Here is a 26925-nt window from a genome sequence, read left to right on the forward strand (position 1 = left end):
ACTCCTAACCCTCTTCAATGATAAGCTGATGGGGGTTGTTAACTTGTCTGCAATCTCTTCCTCATCACTGTAGATGCCCCGCAATATTAATAAACTCTTCATAAATCAAGGCACCTTTACTTACCCATAACTCTGTTCCCCAACTCATATCTGCATTTAATGTCCTTTTATGTTGAAAACATGTATACTCTAAGTGATTATAAATAATCGCATCAACCCAGCCTTTCTATTACAAATCCAAAATGGCGTCCTAAAATATTAGAGTTCCGCAGTAAATATTTTTGGCCTATTTAAAAGTAGGTCATCAATTTGGGGGGGGGGGGTGCAAAGAGACGTAAACTTCCTATTCTTTGTGATAATATTGTTTTACACCAAAAGAAGAAATACTCATAGATCTCTATATAACGTTACGATTAGGAAAATATGTCTAAAAATGAGACAAGGAAGACAACTGTAATTGACGAGACAGAATTTTATTATTGAATTAGCTCCCTTGCAACAATCTTTGACATGTCATTCTAAATAAAATAAATTAAGAATGAATAAAAATGAAGTTTTTTTTTTGGGGGGGGGGGGGGTGTAGCACGCCAATTAATCAGTAATAGAATAAATATTAAATTGGATGATTTTTGAAAATGCCATGAGTAAGTATGCACGCATTCTCTCTATTATATCATATTTACAATTTGAGTAACACAAGTCACATTTTCGTTCTGCGATTTTAAAAATAAAGTAAATGTATATTATTATGTACTATAGAAGAAAAAGAAAGAAAGAAAAAAAAAACAAAAAGCGAGGGTACATTTGATTGGCATTCGGCAAAAATCTAGATGCACACAAAAGTGAAAATTTCATGATCTGTCTCACGAAATTTTAGCATTCTTTTCAGTGATGTATCGGGTTCCTGTGAAATAGGAAAGGGGAACATTTTCCGGATACTGTGTTTTATTATGATAAAGAATAACTTAAAATATGCCTAAATGAGTCATTTGGTTCAAAATGTTACATTTTTAAACACTTTTTCTAAAAATTTCCTATTTTTGGGTCATCTATCCACGATTTTAAAACTCTATTTGTGTGTCTGCATTTTAATTCAAACATAAAAAGTACAAAAGACCAAGAGACAAAAATGAACTTTTTCACAAAAAAAAAAAAAAAAAAAAGTGTGTAAATGCGATACTTCACTGTCGTTTCAAATTCCATTGTTTGTAAAGCGATGATAGCTTAGTAGTATGCGTTACCAGTCCAGAGCACTCAAATATAGAGAAGTCTTTGGTTCGATTCTCACATGGAGCGTTAAAGTTATACTTTTTAACATTCAAGTCGCTTGTCAGTTTAATTTTATTTACTAATTTAAAATAGATATTTTTTGGTTCATGTACCGAGAGCGAAAGTAATTCTTTCAACCTACTGAAAATTCAATATAATTGCATTTAACTGTACTCTATTATCTTAAAGATGTTTATTATTTATGAGAAGTGTTACTTTGTTATCGTAACTATTCAGATAAGCAGGCTTAAATATTTCAATATGTCAAGGCATTTCAATGTAAATGTAACATTTTTCTATGTCGTAACAGTAACTTTGTAAAGTCTCTCCTTAAAAAGCCCGCCTATATACTTGTAGAATAAATAATTTGCATGAAAATGATTATAAACATGTTTAAAAATTATTCTTTCCATAATTTTACTAACGCAGCTCAATAGTGAAACCGGACTGTAATTTGATGTTACAGATGGGGTATCCTTTTTAAACAGAGGAAAACATGAGCTAATTTCCAAGAATTGGGGAAAACAGTTTCTTTCAGAGATCTTGGTGGTTTTGAAAAAGTCAGAATTGTTGATTTCAGCATTTTATGACTTGTGCAATCTTGTTCAATAGCTTTATTTACTGGAAGTACGGATATTACATCAATTATTTCCTACTTTTGAATGATCATATTGCTTAACCTATCGTGAATATTTGTTTGGAAGATTGTTGACAATGTCTTCTATATTAGTATTTATGTATCTCAACTTTTTTCAAGATCAGGAAATGCCGTTGTATTATTTGCACTATCAAAAATATAGTGAACCCCGGGGAAGGGTGGGTTATGCCTGATGAAAGTTTAATACGGGAAGTGTCTTTCATTAGTTTCCAGTACAGTTTATTGTTACCCTTATTCGCATCATTAAATTGTATAATGAATATAATCATGCTGTTAGTTGAAATTGCTGTTTTGTTTTATTTGTGTGTGTGTGTGTGAGGATGTGTGTGTGTGTGTGTGTGTGTGTTTTGGGTGTGTGTGTTTTATTTGCTTGTTTGTTTGGTTTTTTTGGGGGGTGGGTGGGTGGGTTGGAGTTTATTCTTTATAATGGCTATAATCTACTGAAATACCAAAAAAAATCTCCTTGTTAATGGACGATCATTCCCCGTGTCAGTAGATATTGCGACAAAGAACAAATAGGGCGTCTTTAATTCCTGTATCCCCCTTTCTCCCTTGGTTTTTTTTTTTTTTTGGTTTTTGTTTATGTTTTTTTTTTTGACCTGAGTGTTTTCATATTTGAAATAATTTTATAGCACACACATGCACAAAGGTTACAAATTTATTGATTTATTTCATTACACTTTTATTGTCAATTTCAAGATACATTTTCCTTTGTGAACCATAGAAAACAAGCTGATGTTTGATCTGCCATTTTGATATTTTTAGCAGTAAAGTATATGAAAGTCACAGATTTCCCTGTAAGTGCTCTGCTTTTTAAAGTAAAAACAAGTATATAAAATTCTACGAAAAATCACCAATACTGAGGACATTTGGGGAATTTTTAACACGACTGAAGCCTCTGTAAACCATAAGTCAAAATACATACAGGTTGTTAGGTCTTTAGTTACAAATTATTTCCAGTTTTATCCATGTGTCGATATTGATCTCTATAAATGTATGGTACTTGTATGGTACATGATGAGATAACCAATGATAAAATTATATTTTCATTCCCTAGGGTCCAAACTAAAGAAAAAAAGTATCTGTACATTTCTTAGAATTATGAATTATCAATAGATTTAAACTAAAATCATTTTGCTTCGTGCATTTACCTATAATTTGACAACACTTTTGTTAGAAACTGTGGAGGTTATTACACGTTCATTTTGACCCCCCAAAAATAACAAGAGGCCCAAAGGCAACACCCCCCCCCCCCCCCACTTTCTGAGTATAGTATTTTGCTATAATAAATTTTCCTTTAAGTCTGTAAACAACCCCACAACCCCCCATCTCTTTTTGTTGCTGTATGGTCGAGCACTTGCAAATTCCAGGATTTGGACAGTTAATTAGGGGTTTTTTTTTTGTTTGTCAGATTATTTTGGGAAGTTGCCCTCTCCCCTCTCCCCCACTGTTTGGTTAGTTTCGTTTTTTGTTTTTTTATTTGCTTGTCAGTTTTTAGCCGGGCTCATTGCTCGTTGAGCAATAGCTGGCTTATGTCACGGTGTTCAACGGGAAATGCTGTTACCTCACCGCCAAATCTTTACGAGTAAAAATTTAGTACGTATGCTCAGTCGCTTTTGATTTTTTTTTGGGGGGGGGGGGGTAGATCCCCCACCGACTTTGAAACCGTTGCTACGAGCATGGACTAACATGACTCTGCTGTTCCCCTGGATAAGATCTTTTGAAGTTTTTTTTTCCCTGTACACATGCATTACGAAAACTTTGATCAAAAATTTAAGCCTCATCCTAAACCAAGGGTCCTTATACATGTATATAATTAAATAGGGTTCATACAACTTAGGTATGTTTCCATATCTATATAATTTAGTGTGACCCCTACTCTTGAATTTTTTTTTTTTTTTTTTAATTTATTTATTTATTATTATTATTTATTTATTTTTTTTTTTTTTACAAATTCCGATACCTTATTTTGCCTCACGATAACCAGGGGCCATGATATGATAAAACTAACCTACACAACCTGACAGTGTTTCCATATTAATACGACTAATCATGACTCTGCTGATCTTGACCTTTCAAATTTTTTTCTAATTATATATTCATATGTAAACCTTGATCCCCTATCGTGGCCCACCCTACCTCCGGGGACCATGACTTGAACAAACTTAAATTGTTAACTACCCGAGGATGCCCTGGAAGAGGGCATGACTCTTCATTTGAACAAACTTGTATTTCTTTCACTCACAGATGCTTTGTGGCAAGATTGATTGAAACTGGCCTTGTAAAGTGTACAGACGACAGACGGACGCCGGACACCCTTCAATCCAAAATGCTCGAGTCCTTGGCTCAGGTGAGCTTAAAAGTTTACAGCAGGGTCATGTAATGACACCAAAAAATAAAGATGAATTCAGATGATTCCAGAATTCAATAACAGACATGGCTTCCACCAGCATCCATACATATTGACAACGTCGCCTCATTGATGTAATCAAATATTTCAGAAAGGCTTGTGAAATAATGTTACACATCTCTAACCAAGTTTAGCCAGTCAAAGGGGTGGACTATGATCCATTTCATCCCAAACATCTGAAAGGCCAGAATGAATGAAATATCGCTTGAAACAGCATGCAAACACATTCGCGTTCTGTTGGTCAAAAAGGAACACCTGTCATATAGAGTCTTTAGCTGGCTTGTTGCAATATGGTTTTGTGATTCACGATTTTGGACGATGGGCAAGACATATTGTTGAGAATTTTGTTTTTGTATCGAACTGAGATTTCAGACAATTATCAATGAGGGTACTGTTCCAGGGGCGGATCCAGGATTTTTTTTTTAATTTCTGGGGGGTGTTCTACATCAACAAATGTCAGAATCGGAAATTTTTTAACAAGCAAAAGAAAAAAAAAGCTTAACAACTTGCCTAAGCCTGAGAAACCTGTTTTGTGTGTGTGGAGGGGGTGGGGGTGGGGGTGGGGGGTATTGTAGAAGACATTCTTAAAATTAAGAGGGGTCTGTATTTCCTAGGGGGTTCAAGGTAATTTTTCGTTAATTTTACATAGAAATTCAATAACTCTGAAAATTCCAAGGGGGGGGGGGGGTCCTCTAGATCCGCCCTTGTGTTCTATATGCAGTAAACAGCCTCCCCCAAAAATAACCCTACCTCCACCAAATGACTGTTGTTATACAACACAATTAATCAAACAATTTTCAATTGCTTTAAAACAATAAAATAAATACTAAAACATATGGCATAAACACAAAACAGTCACTTGAGCATCGTTTTCCTGCAAAACTGGAAATCAATTGATATTATATTTTATTAAAAAAAACAAAAACAACAACAAAAAACGCTACTGCTACCAAATTCAATATACATTTCTTGTACGAACGCTCATTTACTTTTTTTATGAGTAGACTTTTAAAAGACGAAAAACCCTTGAGTGTTGAACTTTTTAAAGAAAATTGTACACGTAAGAAGTTTCTTTATGACTGTCGATAGTTTGTTGAACTTTATCTAGTGGTGTTTAGAGAAGTACAATGTCGAGTAATATTTTAAGTGCGAGTTTTATACCATTTTGTCCACTTTTAATGAAATTCAGCTGCTTTGCTATTAGAAAACATCATGATTATTTTACCAAAGCTTAGATTCATACCGAGGGCTTCTTCAAAGGTTTATGCCGGTTTTACCTTAGCAACAATTTTGGTTTATTTTATGTTCATATTTAAACACACACACACACACAAAGAGAGAGAGAGAGAGAGAGAGAGAGAATTATTGTGGTTTTCGCACATTAACGTCTTTACGAAAAATGTTGAACCTCAAAGGTCCCACTGACCATTGGTTAAAGATGTTAACCCCTACCCCCCCCCCCCCCCAAAAAAAAAAAAAAAGATCTCACTTTAATAAGAAAGACCTCCTAACTAAGCTCCTATATTTACGCTTCCTTGAAACAAGTACGTATGTCTGAACTTTGGGCTTGCCACAGATAAGGGCCTGCTGAAACAATTCAAGTATGTACAATTTTAAATTGCCTTATCCATTAAGGGAGAGCGACCATCCTGTCTCTGTGCTGAAAGATCGTTTTTGTGTCTATGCTCAGTCTTCCTGTTATTTAACAAGAGGTTTGGAAACATTTTACTGTTGTTTATCATGTGTCGTACATGTTGAAAATCAAATGTCATTTTTAAAATCATTTTAGTTTTAATGATTATCTTCCATGGGGGAAATTTTCGTAAAGGCTAAGCATTCTGAGAATCAACGATACCAAAGACATATAAATAAGTTATAATGATTATAAAATTAGGCATACCCGGTAGTCAATGACATACATTTAAATTGTTTTAAATCTGGAAGCTATCTAACACTCTCTAATCTGGAAGCTATAGAAATTTAACACTGGCTAATTCTGCTAAAAGTATCTTGGTTAGTAATGAACGTCTCCCAGAAATCGTCAGGATCTTCGAAGCTACTAAGTATCCACTGGGTCCTAATCACGCCCTCCGCGCCGTAAAATACGCCTGTCCAGCTTGTAACGGACTTGGCATCTTGATACTGATTTTTCCAAGCCACTGACCACCCTACCATGTAGTCCTTGTCATTGACCTGTGTATACCTCCCCATTAGCTCGTACTCCTTCGAAGCTTGCCCCACGGCGCTGGTATATTTGCCTGAGATGGTTCCGTCTTTGCAGGTAATTACCATCTCCGACTGGAGCTGATTTCTCCATTTTCCAGATAAAGCACATTGGTTGTCGTTTAGCTTCTGTTTCTGGCAATATTCAGTTTCTAAATGAAATAAATATTGACAATAATTTTTGCAATGTCAAGTTTTTAAATAAAAATACATGTAATCACCTTCTTGAAAGCTGTGATTTAGAAGGGAATTATTACTGATTCGATTTTTGATTCTTAAGAATCATCAATGCACACGGCTTTTGCAATATTGATTTTTAAAATGGAAATCGACAATGTAAATTCAAAGTAAATGTAAAGGGTTTAAAATAGAAATCATCGATTCAGAAAAATTCAGCTTCTATGAGTAAAAACCAGGGTGAAAATGAAAATTCCGAAACTTTACTGCACATCTACAGGACACCACTAACCATCTCCAAAAGGATGATCAGGCTACTGTGTAAAATGTAAGAGGAGTTCAGGGAACCAGGGGCTTTTTGCATAAAAAATGTCATTTTTCGACCCCCATTTGACCCCTAGGGTGAAAATGAAAATTCCGAAACCTTACTGCACATCTACATGACACCACCAACCATCTCCCAAAAGATGATTAGGCTACTGTGTAAAATGTAAGAGGAGTTTGAGAAAGAAAAGTGTGACAGACGGACGGACGGACAGACATGAGTAACAACAATATACCCGAACTTTCTTTAGAAAGTGCGGGTATAATCATTGATGTATTTTTAGCACTATTCAATTTCAAGATGAAAACAATCATTATCGACAAATGGTAAAATTCAGTTTCTATATACATAGAATTTATCATCACAGAAAATATGAGAGTTCATAATTGACCTTTATACTCCTAAATAGTTTTTTGGAAAATATACTTTAGAAATCGTCATATTACAAGGAAAGTTCTGTGGGGATCAATAACAAATTTACATAGACTAGTAGATTATACATTTTTTTTATATTAAGAGCGTTAATAGAGATAAAATTGACACTGCGATTCATTGTCGCCCATACTATAATTCGTAGGTGTTTTAGCTCACCTGTATCCACCGATTGAACAGAAAACACTCCACACATTAACAGAAGAAAACCAGATATCTTCATGCTATAATTAAAACATTGATTAAAAACATTTTCTTTTGATATGATGGCACACTATTAGTCGTGTAAATACATGTTAATAATTAGGTAAGTTTTCTTTCAGATTGGAAAGTCAAATTCATTATAAGTTTATTAATTTCCAACATACTTTTACAAGAAATTGAAAACTTTTTAGAATACCATTACAAAATAGAAGGTAGATGAATCTACTCTGAACCTTAATGCATCTTTCTTTAACCTCTTAAAGCTTACCTGGCGGTAGTTCTCCCCAGTCTGTCCTGAATCCCTGTTCTTCCCTATTTGTTATACACAAAAATCAAATAAAAAGTGCAGATATCACAGTTTGTTAAAAAGTATTATGCCCCTGCACACATCCGCATGAGTAAGAAATCGGAAACTGCGAGCACTTCTGTGAACAAGGAAAACACTGAGTAAGCATATATATTAGTCTCACATTATTCGTAGTATCACTGTTAGCACTCATCCCTAGATACAACAACTATGAATAATTATATGATCAATACAAAGTTTATAATAAAATTCAGTGTAAATATGATATAACATCCGAGTTATGGTAGGCATCCTTATATATTTCACCCATTCAAGGTCAATGAACACAGGTAATCTGGAATATACTGTACAGTACCGACCAGACACAACCTAACAGAAAGCGAACCCAAAGCGCACCCCGGGTTCGCTTCCTGGGTTCGCTTGGGATTCGCTATAGCTGACCCCGAGCGAACCCGCAGCGGACCCAGAGCGAACGCCGAAAGCGAACCCCAAATTCAGTAGCGAACCCAGCAAGCGAACGCGCGTTCGGTGTTGCGTAACAGAGCTGTCAATCAGGATTAGCGGTAAGACGTGTTTACCAATCAGCGCGTCGACCGATCAGCATGCCAGTTTGTCATTCGATGTAAATAAAACATTCTACAAGCAAAGCGTGTTAATGTACAGTGTGAAATTATTATTAACATGATTAAAGAAATTATATTTATATTTTAATTATCCAAGATGCATGTTATATTTACACATTGATTTTCTTTATTCTTTATTTTTAAAATCCATTAATTTATATTGCGCAAATTTATCAGACAAAATGTTCTTTAATGTATAAAAAAAGAAAATAAGGGTTTTCACAATTGTTACTAAAAGAGAGAGAGAGAGAGAGAGAGAAAAGGTTTTTGACAAATTATAGCATTTCATAATCTCAAGATACTGTACAAGATTATGTATATGTACGATCTTTCATTCAATTATTTTATTTTTATAATTCTAATTTACATTTTTGTTTAAATCCAGATCAACATCAAAACTATTGATCTTCTTAATTGAAAAAAAAAATTGAAAAAAAACAAAGAACAGCATAAATGTACATGTATACTGGTGTCTCATTATATCGCGGTACTTAATTCTTTTGCATAAAAAGTGTAATTCCAAATTTTTACTTTAACCTTTATCAAATGATATTCATAAACCTAACTATGGACTAACTTTTTATTGTCAATTTTTTTTTCAAGCTTGCATCGTTTAATTTGTAGTCTAAAGCAGGAAGTCTTGTTTACCTCCTAAATTGGAGAGTCTCATTATATCGCGGTAGGAAAAACATGGAAGGTTGTAGTTGAAATGGACTTCAATTTTTATTTTTAAATTTACGATGTAATTCTACATGAAAACTAAACAATAATACAAACTTAAGACTTTTAAATTATGAACTTTATTATGGATTTTACAGGTTATAAATTCAATGGTCTAAATAAAATAAAAACGGGAATGGAAATCTGTAAAATTACGTTTTATTTGAATAAAGATTTTTCCAACGGATGTTCCATACTTTTTAATCATCACAAAAGTCAACATTCAGATGACAGACAGATAGTCCATCACCAAAAAGGATATGATCTATGTATCCGAATTTTTGAAATATACCGCGATACAATGGAACCCGCGATATAATGAGAATTGGGGATACAGTATGTCCAATCGTAAACTACTATGGTATTATTTTGATTTATCTTTTACAAAAAAATAATGTAAAGCTTGATTTACCTTGGTTTTTTTTAACTGAAATAAAAAGAAAAAGAAAACGCGATTTACATGTACATTATTGAACGAACTAATTATCGGTAGTAAATAAGGAAAGTCGTACAGTATTGTATTCTTTTAAAATAGCGTAACTTTAAATGATAAAGCGTATTTAAGATGTTTAACGATTTTTTTCTCTGATGATAGGCTCCGTTAACTGCTTATTGTGGTCATGATATTTTTATATCAATACATCAGAAAGGTACATTTTTACAAAAAAATTAATAATTGCCAATACTTACATAAATATTTAGTCGGCAAATGTACACGACATGATTGTCGGGGTTACTTTTTATCCCTGATTCTTATTATTACATGCATTTTAAATTTCTGAAGATGAATGAATTTTTAAAAAAAATGCTGATTTTTGAAAACATGAATATAAGTTTTCATTCATTTTTAGGCCACTTTTATTAAAAATCTTTTACCCCCATACTGCATATCGTGAAATCCAATTGAATCAAAACTCACAGCCAACCTATATGATGTGATAGAACATGCCGCATTCGATCATAATTACATCTTTACGTATCAAAAAGATAAAAAAGAAATTTCTAAGTCGGAGAATTTTTAACTATTTTGTGTAAAACGTGATCGTTCGTGTATGTTGTCAACAATAACGTTACAGCCACTGTACATGCAAATGTATCGATCGCCACAAAAACAACAATGATCGATTTCACTGCTGTATTTGGAATAAACAAGGGGCGGAGCTTACTGGCGGCAAGATTAAAGCGGAGTCCGCTTCACGCTTGAGTGCGTAAAGCGAACCCAGAAAGCGAACGCCGGGTTCGCTATAGCGGACCCAGAGCTGACCCCGAGCGAACGCAGAGCGAACCCGAAGCGAACCCAGAGCGCACCCAAATTTTCTGAAAGCGGACCCCGAGCGAACCCAGAAAGCGAACCCGGGGTGCGCTTTGGGTTCGCTCTGGTGTTAGGTTGTGTCTGGTCGGTACTGTACTTCTAACCTGGAAATCTTGAATGTATTAAATCACATACAGAATATTATTCTAATGCGGCCTCCGAAACAAGACTATTATCATATGTGACTCCTGGTGAAGAATCAAAGTTTAAATTTCTGATAAGTAGGTCAAAATTTTAGGTCAAGGTCATGAAGTCAAGAATGATAGTATTTTCTGAAAAGTGTTGTCTTAAGTAATGTACCTGAAAGGTGTTGTCATAGGTAATATTCATGTAGAATATGAAAACCCTAGCTTTTCTTATTCGAAAGTTATTACTAATGTAAAATAAATTTGCAAAAAAAAAAAAAAAACAAAAAAAAACAAAAACTACAGATTGGTTAAACTTTAAGGTCAAGGTCACGAGGTAAAAACTAGAGTACATTCGGAAAGATCTTTAAACAGTAATGTACATGTCAAATATAATTGATAATCTTCTCATTCAAAAGTTATTAGCAGCGTTAAAATTTATGAAAATTAGGTCAAATTTAAGGTCAAGGTAATAGGGCTGAGAATCATAGTACATTGAAAAGGTCTTGTAACAGGTAATGCACATATCATTTATAAACGCCCTTTCTTGTCTCATTCAGAAGTTATCAGCAATGTTTAAAGTTTTCAAAATTAGTTGAAACTTCAAGGTCAAGGGGCTAAAAATCATAGTATGTTTGGAAACATTTGTCAAGCTAATGCACAGGTCAAATTGAATACCCTATCTACTCTCCTTCAGAAGTTAGCAGCAATTATATAATTTTTGACAATTAAGTCAAACTTCAAGGTCAAGGTCACGGTGTTAAAAAATAATCGCAGGTACATGTCAAATATGAACGCCCTATCTTCTCACATTCTATAAACCAGTGTTAAAATTTTCGAAAAGTAGGTCAAACTTCAAGGTCAAGGGGTAAAAAAATTATAGGATATTTGGAAAGGTTTTGTCACGGGTAATGCAAATGTGAAATATGAAAGTCCTATCTTTTCTCATTCAAAAGTAATGAACTTTTCTCATTAAAAGTGACCAAAATTAAAGTTTTTGTTACAGACAGACTGACAGATAGATAGACTAACAGACAAATGAGATTTAATGTCCCATTGCCTTCGCAAAAGCGGGGGAAAAGTCCATTCTTAAAATGAATGGATATTTCTTTAAGAAAGAATGTATAGTTTTTCTGACAGAATGAAAGTGCTAGGTAAGGCTTTCAAATGGAATGTAAACATGATAAAAAAGATACTATTTTATGAATAAATCAAATGAAATTTGAAGTGAATGAAAAGTGATCATGCTCAAGGCCCATTGAAACAATACACATTTGGAGCAGAGCAAACACGGACTCCTCCTTGGCACCCGATCCCACATCTAAAACATCAGATGTGGGATCAGGTGCCAAGTATTTCCCCTTTTTATTGTGATTTTACTGACCAATAGCTACGACCGCTTTTATTAGCACATAAACGATACCAGTGTTCCTAGTACATATGATAAATTAATCAATTTAGTATGAAATAATGGCCTAACAATTAGTATGAAAAAAAAAACAGTCAGTCAACATTCGACTTAATGATAGATTGTATTTGGCGACAAGGTCATTGTATCGACCATAGAATTTGCAAAATGATGATTTTAAAAGGGACTATTGATATTCTTGTTTCACCAACTTATTTGTCAATAGCTTGCCTTGTTTTAGAAATTATTCGTACGTAGAACATTCTCTTGCGTATCAAATATCAACTGGGAAACATAAACTCCTACTAATAACGGGGCGCGATTATTACCCATGGAGATTCTGACAGGTTGTTGGAAGACTTGATCTCCAAAATCTACATAGATATTGTCAATTAGAAACTCAAGCTTCTTTTTTAATATCAACTTCGGTGTACTTGTGTATTCAATCAGTATGTTTTAAACAAAAATTTCTGCAAATGACCAATGACAAGGTAAGTTCTATTTTTATTGAAAACGCAGCTGTCTATGATGTCAAAAAGCCTGGACTTTATTTATCGTGGGGAATGGTTGTATAAAGTGTTGAAAAGACTTGATGTTATCGATTTTGGTACAATTTTGTGCGTTAAAATTTTCTAAAAGTTCTTGGAGTTTTAAGGTATCCACATTTGATTTATAACACTTCTCGAATATATTGTTGTACAGTACTCATTAAGTTTCTCATTCACTACTGTTGGTATTTTAGTGAGGAGTTAAGAAGCTTGTTAGAACATTTACTGGAACCCGCTACGTATCTTTGTTTATAAGGGTTTTTATGTAGTTTAGGAATCCAGTATAGGTATGGTAATTCAAATTCAATTTGATTGTTGGGAATATTAAAATTTTTCAAAACTGACAGATGATTTTGAAGAATTTCCTCCTTAAAAAGGGAATATGTTGGAATCTATACTACTTCTATGCAACTTTCTGAATTGGCATATTGAAGACCTCTGTCAATTCTTTGACATAACGTTGAAAAGCACAATAATCCACATCAGAAAATAGAAAAGTTAATTTATTAAGGTTGTATTAGTTGCAGTTGTTTTAATTACAAAAAATAGTCGACATTAAGGTTTTTGCAAAAGTTATTTAGATATTTTAGTGAACGCCATTTTCGCAGAAAAAAGTCCTAGAATTTATTTCACTCTGTATTTCCCCTTTTTATTGTGATTTTCCCTTAAAATAGATTTATTAATTTTTTTTAAAACTTTCCTCTATATAATAAGTATGTTGAATCAGCAAAATTTAAGTTCAAATGTGCACTTCCCTGAAGAATGCATCTGCTATATTAACAAAATTTTTATCATAATTCCTCTGCTATTCAAATAAAGTTTACTGCCAAGATATTTCATCTACTGAGAATTCCATGTGTAAGCATATGTTATTACAGATTCTGTACTCAAATAAAATGCTTCTTTAATTAGATACCTAGTATCTGATTAATTAGTATTCTTGCTCGACAGAAACTGAAAGAAGTTGCTAATCTTGATACTTTTTATACTCTAACCGATTACTTTCCATTAAAAAAGGAAAATATTTTTTTGCGATTTTTTTTAATGCAAATAAATATACCTGGGACTGTCAGTTCTAAAAAAAAATGCTTTAAAACTGAGGTAATCAGTCAAAGTGGAAGAAAATTTACTTGGTGCTGTCCACTCTTAACACCATGAAATGTACAGATAACGAACAGTAACCATCCTCAAAAGTCCTATAAAAACTATACACAGCAAACACTTACCCCGAAAACATCAGAGGTGGGATCAGGTGCCATGAGGAGTAAGCATCCTCTCTCGACAGGTCACAGCCGCCATGATCCCATTGTATTGATTGAGTTATCCGTAGACAGTATGGATATAATGGCCTAACAATTTGTATTAAATACAAATGTCAACATTAGACCTTAAGTCGGGTATTAATTGCAAATAAAATCATTGTATCGACCATGGAATTTGCAAAATTTTGACTTGAATGAGATTGTTGATACCCTTGTAAAATAAACTTATTTGTCAGTAGGCTTGCCTTGGTTTAGAAATTGTTCGCACACAGAACATGCTCTTAAGTATCGAGTCAACACCATTGCAGTTGATAAGGTATATTGCTACATAACTTAGGGGAGCTGACAAAAGAATAGTTGAAGTCATCACGTTTGTTGTAAAGTTTAGATTTAAGTTTGCCATTAATGTCTTTCTCTAGAAAAACATCAAAATATGAAACAGAGGTTGCAGACTCTGTGGTGTCCAGCTTTTTATCTTAATAATTCAAGACTTTAAGAAAAAGGCAAAGAAATTGTAATTTTAGTTATTACTTTTTAATGTAATTTACCTCATTCATGGTATGGAAATGATTTTTAACAGCGTAAAATTGTAAATGACCAATCACGAGATATGAAAATTTCCGAATCCTACTTTTATTGAAGAAGCAGTTGTCCATGATGTTGAAAAGCCGTGTCTTTCATTTTTCATGAAATATAGTTGAATATAGATTGTTGAAAAGTCTGCTTTTGATTTTTGGCAATATTGTGATTTCAAATTTTCTGAATGTTCATCGTCAACTTCCCTTATTTATGCAGTAACGTCACCTGTATATAGTGTTTATGTCTCCTGACTGATTCGATACGCAAGATCATGCTTTGAAAAGATCAATTTTTAAACCGAGGTAAACTACCGACAAATAAGTTGGTAAGTTACACGGATTTCAACATTCCCGTTAATAGTTAGTTTTTCGCAAATTCTACTGTCTTTAATATGACCTTGTTTGTACATACGACCCATGTTCAATTAAATTTTGACTGACATCTTTCAAACCTTCGTTAGGTAATTTGCTTTTGTATTAAATTTAACTATGGAATACTCAGTATGCCTGATCAATACATAGGGCTCATGGCCGGTGTGACCGGTCGACAGGGGATGCTTACTCCTCCTAGGCACCTGATCCCACCTTGTGTTTCCACGTGTTGTGTTTTTGTGCTGTTCACGATTCGTTTTGGTTCTGGATTTATAAGATTGTCTATTATGTTCACCTTTTACATAACGTACTACCAGATTTTTTTATTGGTAAACCAAGAGATGACAGATATCTTGCATGGGTGAATTAATTTTTAAAAACATGAATCCATCTTCGAGTAGAAAAAGCAAATATTTATGTTGTTGCTTAGAAATCACTTGAAATACGGTATCACAATCCAAATTCGGAAGTAGGCATTAAACTAATGGATGTTTTCTGCATTATATTGATTTTTGAGTTACCTTTCCTTGCTGTCTTTTTCTAAGCAACAATGTTCAATTGCCAATAAACACATGACAAATCAATTAGTCATTCATTCAGTGGCAAGGGAAGATTTATAATTAGTGGAAGACAATATTTTTTGATTTTCTGGTAGTTATTTCAAAACTATTTGCAAAGAAATAATGTAATCAATTATCAATTTCTGTGCATTGAGCATAAACCACGATTGATAGCCACCATTCTGAATGTAGGATCTTAACTAGTGTGAACATTTTCCTGACCCCCCCCCTTCCAAAAAATAATACTCAACAAAAAAATATTATTTATTTTAAATATTTTAGAATTATTACAATATATGTTGTATTTTATAATGATAAATAAATCATTTGAAGAGCGCCCTGTATAATAAAAATTACTCAAAGGCGCTTAACAATAAGATTATACTAAAATTATATAGAAGATGGTATAATTAAAGCTTTAAAAAAAGAAATGCAAGATGCATAAAAATGCAGAAACATACAATAAAAAGCAAAGTTTAATAAAAATAGTAAAATCAAATATTTACATTACAAAAAATTACTCAAGAATTGATAGCATTAAATATATATGTTAAGAAAAAAAGATACAAACGAGATAGCGTCATTAATTTAGTTTAAAAACTGATACATGCAAAAAGCAAACTGTTTATAATTAGAGCATATGTAAGAATGAAGATTTAAGTCTTCTGACCGTGACTGTTGGATCATTTTTAAAAGTTCAGGGTTTTTAAATGTCCAATTTAGACTGCGTACATATATCTTTGTGTGGGGTTAGAATCTCGAACGATTACCTATATACTCTCGTGACCAAATATCACGACTACAGACTATATATACTTAAATTCACTTGAATGGATAAAGTGGCTGAGGAGGTATAGCAGATCTATTCAGACACCCAAAGGAAACATGATAACCAATTCTTCTGTTTGTACACTCTCAGATTTTACCGATTTCATTGCATAGTTAGAAAACTTCGATTTTCATTATTATAACGATCTTTTAGCTAAATGCTTAAATATTAATACTATAAAAAGATTGTTTCTGTTTGGACTTTTATCGAGTTCGAAAAATCACACAGAAATCTGACTGGTAAAGATGAAAAGCGAATGAACAGCACAGCACTTCATTATATTTGATATCAGCCAACGTTTTTCATTTTTGCCAGTTACTTGAAAAAAGATCCTGGATTTTTCTGCAATCCCTTTTTTGTGATACCCTGTTCACCAGAAGCAGGTATTCACAGACATAAATGTAAGGTCAACTAGACTAATTTTACAGCGCAGCAACCAACCCGACATCTTCCAGTATAAGAAGATTCCGTAAAGGTGTGATCAAGGGCGAATTTTAAGCGCATTCCGTAAAAGTGTGGATGCTGGTCATTTTCTTGATCTGTTTTGCATGTATCATTATACGATGCAATGCGACAAGGACAAAGAAACAAATGCTATATACTTTCCTCTGTGTGGGAAAAATCAATCATAGATCCTTAATTGGGTATCTTAAATGTTTATGCAACACTTCTACAATTTGACGATTCTACGGTTAATTTGGTGATTTTAATGAAAATAAGCTAAAGATAACTTTGAGAAAATAAACTAAAATAAAGGTGTGAAAATACGAAAAGATTGTGAAAAATTTGAGTGAGTAAACCAAACTGGTAGTAACTCCATCATTTTCTTTTTATTTGTGTTTTACTCTACATATTGTAAATTGGCAGCAAAGGAAAAGACAGCAAAACAAGTCTTTGGCTTGAACAAAAATAATTAAAAGATAGATTTATTTATAAAATTGTTGTAAAAATCCACATATAGTGGTAAATCTAAATTAATGTTATGCTTTGGTATATAGAAATTTATGGGTTAACTCACGTACGTGAATCTGTAATGTTAAATTATAGTGAGTTAATACAACAATAGAATTAATAACTGGTGTTCAAACTAATAATTAAAGTTCGTTTTAAGTTGCAATAATATTATCAATCAGTTTTCACTCAAAAATATGAAATAATAAACAGGCTTCTTGATACAATCGAGACTTTGCATTATGCTACTATATGCATATCATTACTGCAAATTAGGAATTTTCGTGGGAAAGGGGGCGGGGGTAATTTTTGTTTTCGTAGGATGAAGAGACCCACGAATCCATGTCCTCCACGAATTCTACAAATTGCAATCAAGACAATACTCCACTTCTTCCCAATGAACTGATATTTTTTTTCAAATTACGAAAATTTTACCCCACGAAAATAAATGATTTTACACTATCATTTCTGCATTTCATGTCACTATAATTCATATAAGTTGTGCATGCTGCACTTAGTCGTATTATATGTGTGTATGAACACATCGGTTAAATAAATATAAATTTTAAACTGTTATTTAAAAAGAAACTTCAACTACGTTAATTAGCTACGTTAATTCCTCATTGAAACTAGAAGTGTGTTCTGTTTAGAAATATTATGACCAGTTGCCGAAGACCAATTGAATATGTGAGGAGACGACAAATCTGTAATGCATCTTATGAGACATAAGACATTTTTTATGTTTTGCCCATGATTTGAGAATTTCACGTACCTTTCTGGGATTTATTTTGAGAGTATATTTTAAAATCATATCAAGAAAAAATCTCGGTTTGAAGGCAGTGTAATAAACAGACTGTTGCATGCACGTTTTAAGTACAGCGGTACTGAACTAAACAATACAGGCCTCTAGTGAAATAAAATAAACAGAGAATGCCATGGCATTATTGGTTTAGAATCAACGTCTCGCTAAGATTGTTACATTGATGAAGCTGAAAACACAACTGACACACCGATTAATGGTAAGCATCCGGAAAACATTCTCTCTCATTAAAGAAATGATTTAAGCCTTTGATATCGATTTTATTCTACACATTTCGTCAAGGGTACACAAATATCGAACAAAAGCAGACATTTAAATTTTAAACCTCCATGACAGATCGGATTTCTGAATATGCGCACAAGAGTTGTTCACCCGGAACTCTGAAAAAAATCTCCGGGTCATCGGCAAGGTAAACCGAGTCTTCTTGTTCACTGGAAGAGGGACAAAAAACCATAACTAAGACTTCCTGAAGTAGCATGTTACTACTGGGAAACATGTCTGGCCCAGAGGGATAAATCGTCCGAAAAATTCTAAATGGTGAATCCAGGTAAGAATTATCTAGATCTGTTTCAGTGTGGACATGTAGCGTGTAAATCAACTTTTTATGGGGGGCTTTAAAATACTATAAACCTGAAAGTTAAAACGGGAAGTGTATTTGTTGTCATATTTGAATAAATGTATTTCTTACCTTTTGATATAATTCACAGAAAAAGGAAAAATGGAAGGCTTACTTTAGCCTCCCTAGTAATAGTTCATGTTATATATTTTACATTGTCATTTACAACATAAAAAGTTGTTTATGAGTATAAGCGTTCGTATATTTGAATTAAATAAATAAATGTATATATTTCTTATATCATTTTAAGACAGTTTAGATACTAGTACCTCAATGCAGATTATTTACATACATTGGCACTGTGATACTGACCAGCAATTTTACAAAATCTTAGAATCAAATCTGGTTTAAGAAGTGGGACACAAACTATAATGACATGTGCTAATTATATGCATCTGTGATCATGTTTTAAACACGAGGAAGAGATTTTAAAACTTTTTGAGATTTAAGTATGTGTGCTGAGTAAATAGAGCCCAATGATATTGATTACAACCTGATTTCAATAGTAAGACATATGTAGGTTTAAATCGTGACTACCAATAATTGTTCTATATCTTGGAAAAAAAGTGTCATTGCCATATGTAAGGAAAAGGTTTAAAATAATTTAGTGGAGAGTTTTCGTACCTAAATTGTATTGTTATACAGAGTTTCTTAAGATCTTAATTTTTTAAACTCGGGGAAGACAATTACATAACATTGTGCACTTTAATATATGTCTTAGTGCTAAGAAACCTTGCACTAAAATGTGACCATTAAATTTTTACCGTATTACAGTTACTGTAAAGCATAGTTGATCCAACTCTCCTTTGCGAGACTGTTGATTTTTCTCTCTCTGAAAAACAAATTGTCTATATATAACATTCGATAAAAATCATGCAGGTTTTGGAGTTTATTCAAAGATAAAAAAAAAAAAAAGATCTTATTGATAAATTGCGTCTTTTATGATATACTTGTATACAAATTACATTATTTTTTAACCGTATTTTTCAAAACGTTTTCATGTTTAAATCCCTTTCTCGTTTTTCTTAAACTTATCAGACATTGATATAGTTGATGGCAAGAAGTATGAAATTATGATATATCCCAAACCATTTAAAATTAAGTATATATCTAAAACATTCTTTTACCCTTTTTTTGTTTTTAATTATTCCTACATGTAAATGATGCGTACATGTGAGTTTGTAAGCGTATATGTTTTGATATTTAAGATGACCAATACGTTTTGTTTTATAGACGTGTTATGGCCGATGGATGCTCAACCAAAAAACGATACCTAACTCTTGTAACTTGGATATTAATGGCCTTTAACATAAAAATAGGTAAGGAACCATTTATTTACCTATATTTAAATTATTTACATGTATATCCCTTTGAACTCGAAACAAAAGATACCACAAAGTCTGACACATCTGTTTCAAATTTGGATATTTTACTAGAAAAGACTTTAATAGAAACTTAACAACAAAATTTTACAATGACTTCAACTTTTCTATCGTCAACGCCCCTTCTTTATGTAGCAATATACCATTATCACCTCCATATTGAGTTTATGTCTCCCAGCTGATACGATACTCAAGAGCAAGGTCTAGGTACGAACAATTTCTAAAACAAGGCAAACAATTGACAAATAACAGAAATATCAAAAGTTGTTTAAAGTGAACATTTCGCAAATTCTATAGTTGATACACTGACCTTGTCAGCAAATACAATCTATCATTAAGTCGAATGATGACTAACGTCTTTCATACAAATTTTTTGGCCATTATTTTCACAATGAATTGTCTACGGACTTTTCTCCTTGTCATGATTTGCCCGATCATGATAAGGGGCATATGGCGGATGTGACCGGTCGACAGGGGATGCTTAATCCTCCATGGCACCTGATCTCACCTCTGATGTTTTAAGAAGTTCGTGTTTGCTCTGCTCCAAATATGTGTTGTTTCAATTGACTTTCACTTTGCCTACTGTTCGTTATCTTCATATTTTATTAGCATCGTATACTAGTCTTCAAAGGAAATTGAAGTAATAGAATGTAACTTTATAAGTACCTGTTTTGTCATCATATTGTTTTCTAATTTTCTCAATTTATATATTACGAAACCGAAATGTAGACACACTCGTATTTCTCGAAGAAGAAACCAATCATCAGAAATATTTCATCTTAATATAGATTACACCGGATTGCAAGATTCGCTCACTTATGATGCATGTACTTAGAATCTAATGTAGACTCAAAGTGATTAAAACAGCTTCATCATAGTTCACCACGATTAACTGCAGTTCGGAGAAAAATACATAAAAATACATATAAAATCTGAGATTAGTTAATTCTGTAAACATTCAGATGAGAAATATTCCACGATAGTTTGACCGTGATTAAAACCGATGACCCAATCTTTGGATTTTTATTTGGTATTTTTTTTTCAGCTACTTGTCAACAACGATGTCCACCGACAAAAAGAATATTAAATGCTGAAAATTTTCCGAAGTTTGCCAGCACGTCTAACTATCCCTCAAATTATCCACCGTAAGTTATCTTATTCACCAATATATGGTTTTAATCCAGTGTTTCTTCTTTACAACTTTTACAATACTTAAACTTCAAAATATAAAATTCTTCGAAAGATTTTGAAGTAAGAAATTGTATTCATTTATAAAAGATTTCACATTCCTGTCTTAAAGTATTTTTTAACCTCTAAAATATTTGGGTTATTAACAATCATTCTTATCTGTTTTGTACAGAAATGAGCAGTGCAAATGGAGAATTCATGCCCCACCTGGGCTAAAAATAAGATTTAAAGTGGTGAATTCCTTTATAGAGTTCCCTAACTCCAAATGCAATGGAGATTACGTTGAGGTCTTAGAAGGTAAGGCAATACGTAAAATAATATTTTCTCTTATAGGACTCACGGACTAATGTAAACATTATTGAAGTATTGCTGGAATCATATTTCATCAAATTGCAAAATCTTTGTATGCCTCATTTTGTATGTGCAATGAGATGATGTCTACAAGTCGTAGAAAGAATGGCAAAACCATACCCGGAATGAATAATTTGAAGAAAACAAATTGAACTGAACAATATTGAGATGCTTGCAAGCACTTGACTCAATGCAGCCTTGCTGATCTTGAGAGAATTTTACAATTTTTTTAATACCCTATTGTTTCCCCAGTTTGACTACTTGGGATTAAACATAAAAATTAATGCGAATTTGCACTACATAGATGTTGTCCAGTACAGGCTCTTTAGGCCGTCAAGTGTGTCGGAAAATAATAATTCCGATTCAACCCGTTGGTTCCTTTAACTTAAATTTGCCAACAAAGTAATATATATGCAGTGGACATTTGTAACATTCTTTATCATAAAAAAAGTTCAGTTTTGCATTCCACTATATTTCAAGTTGAAGACAACTGCCTTCATTTCCTACAGATATTTCCAAACTATTGCTTCCGAGCTTTTCAATTATAAACAAACCTTACAGTGCCTAGATATTGAACATCTAAAACAAAATGTTCTTGTCCTTCCTCTTCTTTGAACTATAGTCCCAATGGATACCTCGTTTCTGCTGATGTAAATAAATTGTGAAAATGACGCTCTGAAAGCAATCATTTTAAAAGGTTCTAAATAACCTAATCGTTCAGTTGGCGACAGAACCTCATTTCTATTTTAAATTCTGTCGAGGATTACACTAGAAGATAGGCCAAATGTGAAGAGGAAGACCAAACACTCTGTCAGAGTAAATTAAGTGTTTTAGATATATTAAATAAAATTAAAAGGCAATTTGCAAACCATCTATACTTCCGTTTTCACTTAATCGGAAGTGATAAAATAATTGGAAAGAATATATGAACAATATATATCATGGTTCTAGCTGACAAGGCTTGTTACAATATCGTCTTTGTTTGTAAGGATCATTATTACAACTGTATTTTAGAAAAAAACTTGGTTTTAATTCTACATCTGTAAATCCAACTTATACTCAGTTCACTTTTTAGGGATGAATTTCGTCCACATCACATTTAGTTCTTTAATACTTTTAAAACTTACTCTACTTACATTCCAGTCAACGAAAGTGAGTTTGATTTACCCTACCTATACTGGATTCCTAATTTTCATAAAAATTACAAACAAAAATACATTACCAGGTCCAGCAAATGCTCTAACAAGCCTGCATCTTTACTCCTCACAAAAATATTAGCTGCTGTAAAGTAGAAACTTCAGACGTACTGTATATTCTAGAAAGTATTGTAAATCAAATGTGGTTTCACAAACAATAAATAAATAAAAATTTTAAAAATCTTAAAAAAAAAAAACATTATAGAGTATGACTTCTCTGCACTTTGTACAACTATTCCTCACAAAAAATTAAAAAAAAAACTACGCTTTTTGATATCACAGACGAGTGCGTCTGTAATAAAAGAGAGCCCGGAAGAAGTGTTTAACAAATATAGATTCTATAATACTCCATAAAACTTTCACAAAATTCAAAATCACAAAAATTTGCCAAAACTTTTCAACACTTTAAATTCAACCATTTTTCACAATAAATGAAAGACCCGACTTTCCGAAATCAACTGCTTCTTCAATAAAAGTAGAATTCGGAAATTTTCATATCTTGTAATTAGCATCTACAAAATTACTTCGTAAAAACCACTCTGATTCTACACACACGTACTCTGAGATCGACATTAAAAAGGATACTGGAGTTTTTCATCGACAACATTTATGAAGTCTTTGAACATCTATGAAGATTAAGTCTTCCAACAATCTTTTGGAATATCGATGGGAGCTAATTGTGCTCTATTATTAGCCGCCCTGTTTTATATTCCTATAAAGCAGAATTTATTCAAAAGCTTCTGTACGAGAAAAATCAAAAACTTGCTGAACGTGACCTTCAACTCGACATTCAGATTCTGTAAACGTGCTTTTTTCCACGGGGCCACAATTCCACGGAATCACAATTTCTGCTCAATTCAGGTGTAGAAAATATTACGCGAATTTCTTAGATTGCATTTATATGTCTTATGTGTACTTTAAGTAAGCTGGAACAAAGTGACTTCGTAGAAAGCGTAAATAAATACCATGCAGAAAAAGTGTACTTCTACAGTATATCGATTGCGTTTTATCAATTAACAATAGGTACTTCCATTCATAAGTTGAACTCAAAATAAAAGACACCACAGAGTCTGCCACATCTATTTCATAATTAGATGTTTTACCGACTAGAGACGATAAGGGCCAACTAGCCTCTAAGCTGTATGACAAATAATGCGACTTCAGCTTTTTCATCCTCAATGTTCTTTATTTATGTAATAATATTCCACTTTCACCTGCATATGGTGTATATGTCACCCAACTTATTCGATACTCAAAAGCATGCTTTGAGTACTATCATTCTTTTTAAAGCGTGGCAGGCTACTGACAAATAAGTTGATGTTACAGGGATTTCCACAACCTTACTTAAAGTCAGAATTTCGTAAATTTGTTGTTTTAATGATGTTCTTGGCAAATACAGCCTCTCATTGAGTCGTATTTTGACCGACATGTTTCCGGCCAATCGCTGGGCCTTCGTTTTTATATTACATTTGACTTCAGGTTATTCTGTCCACTGATCAAAACATAGGGCTCCTGGCGGGTGTGACCAGTCGACAGAGGATGCTTACTCCTCCTAGGTACCTGATATTACCTTCGGAATTTCCAGGGGTCTGTGTTTTATGCCCTGTTTACAAATTTGTATTGTTTTAGGTTCTTGAGATCGATCACTATTCAATTTCTTCGCCTTTTTCAGAAAGTGCTTTCAAAATAAGTTTTGTCTTTTCTGGTCTGTCTGTTTTCAAGAAAAAGGTTTTTATATGACCTCACAACAATATTTATTAACTATCCTTATGTGGAAGGTGGAATATTCCCCATTATTGACGAGAACAAATACTCTGAACTTAAGGATTTTAAGTGGTCTGTTTAATTGAAATTGACCCTATGACTTTTGAGAAGAAATGCATAAAGGTAACTGACAGAAACAAAATAAATAATGTCAGACGACAGAAAAACTTTGAGCAAAAATATATTTCAGATTTTTGCTCAAAAAAGATAGCATTCTCGTGCAGCGTAAAATTAGCTCCCGGTCCTAATGTTTCCAAAAACTTAAAAAACTTCCCCTATTCATGTAGTACAACGGTTGGTCAATGTTTTATATATAGGGATGTCTGGGAAATTATTTTCCCCACAAGCAATTGGCTCACAAGGAGTCAAAAATTTAAAACAAGCATCCTTATGTAATGTTCAAATCATGGCCCTCCAGGCTTGATAAGAATCAAGGATTTATATAAGTGTGCGTAGGAGAGATTACTTGTAAAGATTTTCCTAAGAAAGAGCAAAGGTTCATTTTCCGATTTTTCATAATCTTTCTCATAGAATTATGCAAAGGTGTGTAAAAGAATAAGAGTTCGTTATAGTAAGGGCACAAATTATCAAAGCTTCCTTAAGAACAATAATGCTACAATTTATAAACTCGGTGTAAAGCCTCAGTTAATTTAAATTTTTGAAACTATGGACTTTACAGCCACAGTAAGAGGTATCCTTTATGTACATTGTCCATTATCAGGGGGCAGAAATATGACCCATGTCAGCTCGAATATTCAGTGATATTTTATTTTATCAACAAAAAAAAATTGCAAAATTATTTTAAAAAAAATAATAATAATTGCAGGTAGTAAAAGCTTGAAGAAGTTCTGTGGTTCCCAGGAACCGGAAGTTATTAGTGCAAGGAATGTTTTAGACGTGCTCTTTGTGTCAGACAGCATGGTAGAGACAAAAGGAATGAATTTTTCCTACGTCGCAGGTAAGAAACTATTCAATAACTCAAAACTGAAAATAAACACTCCATAGATTTTAAGAAAAATTTAAAACGTGTTTTTAAGAAAATATTTTTGGTTTGTTTACAGGTCTTAACTTTTCAAGGCCCTATCAAACAACTTCAGAAGCTCCTTTGGGTAAAAAAACAAACAAAGTGGCTATCATTGCGGGCATTGGTGGCGCGGTGCTGTGCTCTGTGATATTTTTTATCGTCTTGTGTGTATGTCTGTCTACAAAACGCTGTGGCTGTCCATGTAGAAACACTGCCCAGACTGTAGAACCATTTGATAACCGTCAGAGAAGTCATCAACCAATAAGCAGAACGAATTCGGTTTTTACTCACCACCACATGGGGAGGAGTGTAGGTTCCCTCCCAACGGAGGATGACATTATATCCTTACGAGTCTTGTCTCCTCCACCCTACAGCTCGGGGCCTCCGCCCTCTATAGACAGTCCCACGAATTCTTCTTCCCCACCACCACCCTATTCTTTCAGTGACCCTAACCCTGATGCGGGTCGGACAGACAGTTTACCGAGCTATCCAGGGGAGGTTAGTCGGTACTGAAGCAATATCTACGATTCTGAAGCAAGGAATCAGTCTGTCATTGTGTTCAAGCAAAGGTTCCGTCCATATTGTTTATTTTGTGCCAAAAAAATATTTAAACTTTGACAAAAGTAATAAAATTCCGAAAAGGAATTCCAGTGTATTGAAGATATTCTTCGTATATGTTGATTTTAAACATAAGCCTGTCTGACAAAATATCGCCATAATTAATTTTTTTTATGAACGTATCATTTTGTGAATCAACGAATATTTTGTTTGGAAGGCCTAATGTTTTAAAAACGAGTGAATCCTTCCATGATTTGAGTGAGCTCTAGAAACTGAAGGATTATCAAAAAGTTTTGAATCTTTTCCCTTTTTACATTACGAAAAAGTCGATGAGGATGGTCAAATAACGGTACTTAACGGAGTTTTTTATGGATAAAAACGAAAAACATTGCTTCGTACTCTAAACGTCTGTGATGTGTTCAATTAATATATATTGAGCTGTCTATTAAGAAATTTTTCTCAACTCAAAAATTTGTACTTATAATTTCCTAAATTTGAATAACAATGTCAAGTATTTAAATGTTTTCGTAATTAAAATAATTCTGTTTGTACTTTGTACGATATATATATATATTTATTAAATAAATAATATGAAGAATATTACACAGATCCTAAAAAGCGCAAGAACAATTTATTGTATGATTTTTACATTGGGAGAATTTATCAAACATTGAAATGCTATTTAAAGTTTTTACATTAAGTTATTAAGCAAATGATTTACCATCTACGATTT

The 26925-nt window shown here is 33.1% G+C and overlaps 3 protein-coding genes across 10 annotated transcripts in view; 1 reads left to right on the forward strand and 2 right to left on the reverse strand.

Annotated features, from left to right (window-relative positions):
* LOC133179079 (formin-binding protein 1-like) overlaps nucleotides 1–270 on the reverse strand; it is a 34292-nt gene extending 34022 nt beyond the window's left edge. For all 8 annotated transcript variants that reach the window (XM_061313806.1, XM_061313803.1, XM_061313802.1 and 5 more), the window contains exon 1: nucleotides 125–270. In XM_061313806.1, the coding sequence (XP_061169790.1) occupies nucleotides 125–148 (24 nt within the window). In that variant the 5' untranslated portion in view covers nucleotides 149–270. The remainder of the gene's footprint in view (nucleotides 1–124) is intronic.
* A 5835-nt stretch (nucleotides 271–6105) lies between these two features.
* LOC133179275 (streptavidin-like) lies at nucleotides 6106–8198 on the reverse strand. Its single transcript, XM_061314064.1, has 4 exons — nucleotides 8169–8198; nucleotides 7967–8010; nucleotides 7654–7718; nucleotides 6106–6712 (listed from the first exon to the last, which is right to left on the reverse strand). The coding sequence occupies exons 1-4, from the start codon at nucleotides 8196–8198 to the stop codon at nucleotides 6318–6320; spliced, it is 534 nt and encodes a 177-aa protein (XP_061170048.1). The 3' UTR covers nucleotides 6106–6317.
* Nucleotides 8199–18431: 10233 nt separating this feature from the next.
* LOC133179431 (uncharacterized) lies at nucleotides 18432–26696 on the forward strand. Its single transcript, XM_061314192.1, has 6 exons — nucleotides 18432–18660; nucleotides 19963–20048; nucleotides 21157–21256; nucleotides 21472–21596; nucleotides 25437–25568; nucleotides 25672–26696. Exons 2-6 carry the CDS (start codon nucleotides 19970–19972, stop codon nucleotides 26145–26147), a joined length of 912 nt encoding a protein of 303 aa, XP_061170176.1. The 5' UTR covers nucleotides 18432–18660; nucleotides 19963–19969; the 3' UTR covers nucleotides 26148–26696.
* Nucleotides 26697–26925: the final 229 nt, after the last annotated feature.

This window comes from Saccostrea echinata, unplaced genomic scaffold, assembly GCF_033153115.1.
Source record: "Saccostrea echinata isolate AGI-Se365-2 ecotype Australia unplaced genomic scaffold, CSIRO_AGI_Sech_v1 ptg000004l, whole genome shotgun sequence".
Lineage (NCBI taxonomy): Eukaryota > Metazoa > Mollusca > Bivalvia > Ostreida > Ostreidae > Saccostrea > Saccostrea echinata.